Source organism: Carlito syrichta, unplaced genomic scaffold, assembly GCF_000164805.1.
Source record: "Carlito syrichta isolate Samal-C Ts95f unplaced genomic scaffold, Tarsius_syrichta-2.0.1 Scaffold316491, whole genome shotgun sequence".
NCBI classification, from domain to species: Eukaryota; Metazoa; Chordata; class Mammalia; order Primates; family Tarsiidae; genus Carlito; species Carlito syrichta.
The window spans coordinates 88,399-96,275 of NW_007260587.1; the positions used below are offsets into that span (position 1 = coordinate 88,399).

General features: G+C 42.2%; 1 protein-coding gene and 1 pseudogene across 2 annotated transcripts in view; both read left to right on the forward strand.

Moving 5' to 3' along the window:
* LOC103277152 (cytosolic carboxypeptidase 1-like) overlaps window positions 1-2,750 on the forward strand; it is a 7,243-nt gene extending 4,493 nt beyond the window's left edge. The window contains 1 exon segment of the mRNA XM_008074571.2: window positions 2,536-2,750. Coding sequence (XP_008072762.1) covers window positions 2,536-2,750 — 215 coding nt within the window.
* Window positions 2-1,765, forward strand: LOC103277150 (annotated as a pseudogene). Its single transcript, XR_002481343.1, has one exon. The product of XR_002481343.1 is annotated as a forkhead box protein K2 pseudogene (transcript).
* Window positions 2,751-7,877: the final 5,127 nt, after the last annotated feature.

The window sequence follows — 7,877 nt, forward strand, 5'->3', positions numbered from 1 at the left end:
GTGCACGTTTAGGTTCCCGAGCACAAACATCAAGATAACGTTCACTGCCCTGTCCAGTGAGAAGAGGGAAAAACAAGAGGCGCCTGAGTCCCCGGGGAAGGCCGTGCAGCCACACATCTCACCCCTGACCATCAACATTCCAGACACCATGGCCCACCTCATCAGCCCCCTCCCAACCCCCACAGGAACCATCAGCGCTGCAAACTCCTGCCCATCCAGCCCCCGGGGAGCAGGGTCTTCGGGGTACAAGATGGGCCGAGTGATACCCTCTGACCTCAGTTTAATGGCTGACAGCTCACAGCCAGAAAATGAAAAGGAAGCTTCAGGTGGAGACAGCCCAAAGGATGATTCAAAGCCACCTTATTCCTATGCACAATTAATAGTACAAGCAATTACAATGGCTCCCGACAAACGGCTCGCCCTAAATGGAATCTATACGCACATCCCTAAAAATCATCCATACTACAGGACTGCAGACAAGGGCTGGCAGAATTCAATTCGCCACAATCTCTCTCTGAATCGTTATTTCATCAAAGTACCGCGTTCCCAGGAAGAACCAGGCAAAGGTTCATTCTGGAGGATAGAGCCTGCCTCTGAAAGCAAAGTAATAGAGCAGGCTTTTAGGAAAAGACGGCCTAGGGGCGTGCCTTGCTTTAGAACCCCTCTGGGACCGCTGTCTTCTAGGAGTGCCCCAGCTTCTCCCAATCATGCCCGAGTGCTATCTGCTCACTCCAGTGGTGCCCAGAGCCCCGAGAGTCTCTCAAGGGAAGGTTCGCCGGCCCCTCTGGAGCCTGAGCCCGGCGCCTTACAGCCCAAACTTGCCGTCATCCAGGGAGCCCAGTTTGCCCAGAGCGCACCAGGGTCACCTCTGTCCAGTCAACCAGTCTTAATCACCGTCCAGCGGCAGCTACCACAGGCCATCAAGCCTGTCACCTACACTGTGGCCACCCCGGTGACCACCTCCACCTCCCAGCCACCCGTTGTGCAGACGGTTCACGTCGTCCGTCAGATACCAGCGGTGTCAGTCACCAGTGTGGCTGGACTAGCTCCAGCGATCACGTATACCGTCTCTGGACAAGCTGTGGTTGCTCCGGCAGCCATGCTGGCCCCTCCTAAGGCAGAGCCACAGGAGAACGGAGATCACAGGGAAGTCAAAGTGAAAGTAGAACCTATTCCTGCCATCAGCCAGGCCACTCTGGGTGCTGCCGGCCGGATCATCGAGACACCTCAGACCACCCCTGTCCAGACGGTCACCATAGTACAACAGGCACCTCTAGGTCAACACCAGCTACCAATAAAAACTGTAACGCAAAACGGGACTCACGTGGTGCCAGTCCCCACTGCAGTCCACGGCCAGGTGAACCATGCGGCGAGTCCTTTACACATGTTGGCAACCCATGCGTCCGCATCGGCCTCCCTGCCCACAAAGCGCCAGAATGGTGACCAGCCGGAGCAGCCAGAGCTGAAGCGGATCAAGACGGAAGACGGCGAGAGCATCGTCATTGCCCTGAGTATAGACACGCCACTGGCAGCTGTGAGAGAAAAGGGTGTCCAAAACTAGCGACTGGGAGAGTTTTTCTTACTTTAAAAATATCAACTTTGTGGTGCCAAAAGGAGACATCGCCTCCCACCGGTGCAGGGCCCTGCGGTTGGACTTCACCTCTCAGCACTGAAAACACAAAACCCAGGTGGCCTTAAAACTCCTTACTTACTTAAAGACACAAGTCACACTTGAACAAAACCACACACAACAAAACCTGATTCCGTAGACCATGTCTCCCCGCCGAGAACTCGCCGGGCTGCCTTTGGGCTCAGCTTTTAACTACAAGTAAAACTCACAGTCCTTCTGTAAGGACTGAGCACCTCATGTGAGAAGGGTGCGATCAGCGCCTGGTGCAAGCAAGTGCATCTCCCAGGACTGGGCCTTCCTCAAGAGGATGAGGCAGGGGCCACCCCGCTCACTCGCTGGCAGGACCCACCAGCTGGCGCTGGGAGGCAGGACAGTGTTTTGCTGTTCACATGTGTAATTAGAATATTTCGAGGTTTACTTTCTCTACAAAATAATGGGGTCTTTGGCATTTCACATCACTCCATTTCTACTCTGGAAATTTTGGAATCACCCGGGACCTTTCATGTGGATTTCATCTGGGGAAGAGAAACAGCGTAGTTTTGTTTTTGTTGTTTTCGACCTATGGAATGATTTGCTTTTGTCTGTCTTGTTAAAGTTCAGATGGAGCTACTTTATGACATCTGCAAATTTTCCATGTTAGAACAGTTGCCTGACGAGTTTAATCCACCTCCATTTCAGTGCACGGGACGGATGGATGGACACTGCGGCACGTGTAACCATGAGAACCCAGGGACAAGCCCATGTCGGGAACTGCCGGGACTCAATCCGAGCTGCACTTAACCGTTCTCTTTCTTGCTGTTTTTCGTTGTTTGTTTCTTTGTGTTGATTTTGTCCCTGGCAAAATTTTCCACTCTAAGTAAAACAAGTCTCCTAAGTATTGTGTATGTTTAAAAAAAAAAGAAAAGAAAATGAGTTAATTGAATCAAGTTGCAAAGTAAGGAGCCCTACTACTTATGTTTTGGAAGAAGATGAACCTCAATTCCTTGAAGAAGTTGACTACAGTACAGAAAGTAATGATGAGTTAGATATTAAATTGGCTGAAAATGCAGGAGATTATGAGCCTTCTGCTCAAGATGAAATTCTTTCTGACTCTGAGTTATCAAGAACATACCTATCTTGAGTCCTCTGCCATCTCGTGTTAACTACAAAGAAGAAATGATATATCTTGGTTTTTATTACACAGAAAATTTGAGAGAAATGAGTTTATAGAGAACTGACTCAAAAAGAACTCGATCCTGTTGGGGGTCAAGACAATAAATATATTACTAATTCATGATTAAAAAAAAAAAAAAAAAAAAGCCCTGGACCAGATGGCTTTCTGGTGGAATTCTACAAAACATACAAGGGAGGAACTGACACCAATCCTATCGAAAGTATTCCAGGCAATTGAGAAAGATGGAACTCTCCCTAAATCATTTTATGAGTATCACACTGATACACAAACCGGGCAAAGACCCAACAAAGAGAGACCTACAGACAAATAAATATTCCTGACGAACATAGATGCAAAAATTCTTAAGATTCTAGCAAATTGGATCCAACAACACATCTCAAAAATTATTCACCGTGACCAAGTAGGCTTTATCCCCAGTAAGCAGGGCTGATTTAACATCTGTAAGACCATAAATGTAACCAAATACATCAACAGATGGAAAAACAAGAACCACATGATTATTATTTTTTTTTGAACCACATGATTATATCATTAGATGCAGAAAAGGCTTTTGACAAAATCCAGCATCGATTCTTGATAAAAACCCTTGAACACCTAGAGATAAAGGGAACATACTTCAAAATAGTAAAAGCCATCTACAATAAACCCACAGCCAACATATTACTAAATGGAAAGAAATTGGAAGCACGTTCCCTGAAGATTGGAACAAGACAAGGCTGCCCACTCTCACCCTTCCTGCTCAACATAGTGCTGGAAGTCCTAGCTAGAACAATCAGACAAGAGAAGGGTATCAAGGGTACCCAAATAGGAAAAGAGGAAGTTAAGCTATCACTCTTTGTGGATGACATGATCCTATATCTGGAAAACCCAAGGGAATCTGTCAAAACCATTCTTGCACTGATAAAGAACTTTGGCAAAGTCTTGGGGTATAAAACCAACATGCAAAAGACAGTAGCAGTTTTACACAACAAGAACAAACAGGCAGAATGCCAAATAAAAAGTACAGTCTCATTCACAATAGCCACCAAAAAAATGAAATACTTTGGCATCTTCCTGACCAGAGAAGTGAAAGAACTTTACAATGAAAAGTACAAAACATGGCTTGAAGAAATCAAAGGTGACACAAACAAATGGAAAAATATCCTATGCTCATGGATTGGAAGAATTAACATTGTTAATATGTCCATCCTACCCAAGGCAATCTGCAGACTCAAATATAATACCAATTAAATGATTACCATCATTCATCTCAGACCTGGAAATGATAATACAGGAACTCATAGGAAACAAAAATGACCACAAATAGTCAAAACAATCCTCATCAAAAGAAACAAAGGGGAAGGTATCACACTTCCAGATTTAAACTTTACTATAAAGTCACAATAATCAAAACAGTCTGGTATTGGTACAAGAACAGACAAATCGACTTGGAACAAGACAGAGATTCCGGAAGCAAAATCTCAATTTCTCAACTAACTCATCTTCAGCAAATCCTCCACCAACAACCATTGGGGACAGGAGAACCTGTTCAGTAAATGGTGCTGGGAAAACTGGCTGACCACATGCAGAAGAATGAAATGGGACCCCTACCTATCACCATACACAAAACCCAACTCTAAATGAATCAAAGACCTAAAAGTAAAACCCTCAATCTATAAGAATCTTAGAAAACACAGGAGACACCTTTATGGAAATTGGAATAAGCAACCAATTCCTGATCAAAACCCCAAACACCCATGCCATAACAACAAGTGGGACCTCATCAAATGGAAAAGCTTCTGCAAAGCAAAAGAAACTGTCAAGAGAGTGAGGAGACAGCCCTCAGAACGGGAAAAAATATTTGCCAACTGTATATCTGACAAAAGTCTAACATCCAGGATCAAGAAGGAACTCAAAAATGCCGAAAGGAAAAAACAAACAAAAATGTGGGCAAAAGTAATGAATAGACACTTCTCAAAAGAAGACATGTAAGCAGCTAACAGACACATGAAAAAATGCTCAGCCTCACTAATCATCAGGGAAATGCAACTGAGATACCACCTAACTCCAGTAAGACTAGCTGTCATTAATAAAACAAAAAACAACAGATGGTGAGGAGGATGCAGAGAAAAGGGAACACTTACACTGTTGGCAAAAGTGCAAACTAGTGTAACCTCTACGTAAAACAATGTGGTGATTCCTAAAAGTACTAGAAATTGACCTTTCATATGACTCAGCAATCCCCCTTCTGGGAATACACCCAGAGGAACTCACATCATTCTACAAAAAGATACCTGCACATGCAATGTTTATTGCTGCAGTATTCACAATAGCAAAAACATGGAACCATTGAAACTGGTCTGGATTAAAAAAAAGTGGTACATATACATGATGAAATATTACACATCCATAAAATAGGACAAAACTATGGACTCTGCAGTAACTTGGATGGATTTGGAGTCTTTCATACTCAGTGATCTCTCACAGAAACGAAGTGAGTACCACATAGCACTCCTGAGTGAACCCGCAACACCTAACAAAAATACTACAAGAAAGGGATTGGCAGGGGTAGGGCACTGCCAGGGAAGGGAGGAGGAAGGCCCATGAAATCATTAGGGGTTCCTGATCCTAATCTTTGTGGGTTGAGGGGCAGTGGGAAGCCCAAACTTCACCTGTATCTAGACCACTTATGTACCCAATCCTGACTTGTACTCCACTTCTTTAAAATAAAATTTAAAAAGCTGGACGCAGTGGCTCACACCTGTAACCTCAGCACTTTGGAAGACAAAGGCAAGAGGATTGCTTGAGTTCAAGGGTTCAAGACCAGCTTGGGTAACTTGGCGAGACCTTGTCTCTGCAATAAATTAAAAAATTAGCCAGGCATGGTGGCACACACCTTTTGGAAGACTGAAGCAGAAGGATCACCTGAGCTCAGCAAGTCAAGGCTGTGGTGCCTATGAGTGTGGCACTGCACTCCAGCTTGGGCGACAGAATCAGATTCCTACTAAAAAAAAAAGTGAAAATAAGATAATCTTCATGGGAATGTTTTTAACTGCAAATACAATTCCTTTTATAGATAAAAGGATATTTAGATTTTTAAAGTTTGTTGTTCAAGGAATTATTCCATTTCATGTAAGTTGTCAAACTTAATGGCATAAAGGTACCCCTAATATTCCTTAATCACTTTTTTTTTTTTTTTTGAGTTGGAGTCTCACTCTGTCACCCAGACTGGAGTGCAGTGGCCGCTCCCAGCCACCGCAGCCTCGTCCTGCTGGGCTCCGGCGATTCTTCCGCCTCAGCCTTCCAAGTAGCTGGAATTACAGGCGTGCGCTACCACGCCTGGCTAATTTTTTGATTTACTGTAGAGATGAGGTCTCGCCAAGTTGCCCAGGCGGGCCTCAAACCCGCGGTTAATCACATTTTTAAATGTCTGTAGGACCTGTAGCCATACCTCTCTTTCATTGTAAATATTGTTAATTTGTATTCTTTCTTGATCAGCTTGCTAGGTTTATCATTTTTAAATTTTGAGTGAACAAACTTTCCATTGTGTTTTCTCAATTGTTTTCTGTATCATTATGTTCTTACCTTCATTTTTTTCTTTTCTATTTATTTAATAACTTTATCTTATTATAGAGATGTGGGGTACAAGTCAGGATTAGGTACATCAGTAATATGCATGCAGGTGAAGTTTGGGCATCCAACCAGTCCTCACTTTCCCTGGTTTAGGACCAGGTACCCTTTATGTTATTACATGTTCTCCTCTTCCTCCCGTGGCAGTATCCCATTAACTGCTGATGTCTCCCTTGTGCTATTCTGATGAATGCTCAGGTCCCACTTATGAGTGAGAACATGTGGTATTTGGTTGTTTCTGTGATAGATCACTAAGTATGATTGTCTCCAACTCCATTCTATTTATTTTTAGCTTCTTATGGTGTAAACTAGGGTCAACTGATTTTAAACTTTTTCTTTACTAATACAAAGCATTTAAAACCATGAATTTCCCTCTAATTACTGCTTTTTCTGCATATCACAAAGTTAACTGTTGTGTCCTTATTACCAATTAAAAATATTTTTTAAAGGCCCTTTTAATGTATTCTTTGGCCCAGGAGTTATGTAGCAGAGTTGTTTGATATTTAAAGACTACCTGTAGTTATGGTATCATTGATATTTAATTACATTGTGGTCAGATAACATATTGCAAGATGACTTCAGTCTTTTGAAATTCCTTATGACCTAAATTGTGGCCCAGCATATGGTTTATAAACATTCCAGTGTACTTGAAAAGAATGTGTAGTTCTGCAGTTGCTGGGTATTCTTTAAGTGTCAGTTTAAGTCAAGTTGATTGTTGACATAATTCAAATCTTCCATATATTTACTGATTTTTGGGGTCTCTTATTTTTTCAATTACTAAAAAATTGTGGATTTTTAGATTTCTCTCTAGTTCTGTTAGTTTTTACTTCATGTGTCTAAAGTCTGTTTTTGGTGTATACACATCCTGGAGTATGTCTTCCTATTGAATGAATCCGTTTACCATTATGAAACACTCTTCTTTATCTCTGACAATACTCCTTTTGTCAGATCTACTTCACCAGGTATTAGCCATAACCTTGCTGCTTTTTTTGCTTGGTATATAAGTTTCCATCCTTTTTACTTTCAATCTGTTGGTATCTTTATATTTAAAAAGTATGTCTCACTGTTTCTGATTAGAAATAAACCTTTTGGATCATTGTTCCAGTAGAAGACCTTTTCTCTGTCTGCTCTAATCTATCTTGGGTTTTGGGGATTTTCACTACTATATGCCCAAGTAGGATAGTCTTTGTATTTATCCTGTTTACAGTTCACTGAACTTAGAAAAAGCTACAGGTTGTCATTTTCTTCAGCAAATTTTGACTATTTTAAGCCATCAGCACTTTTCTCCCTGCCCCATTTTCTCTTTCTTCTCCTCTTAGTGTTGTTCCACAGATCTTGGATATTCTTTTTATATTTATGCAGTCAGTATTCTTTCTGTTCTTCAAATTGGAAATTTTCTATTAATCTGTCAAGTCAACTGACGTTTCTGTTATTTCTAATGTGCTGTTAAGCTTATATTGGGAC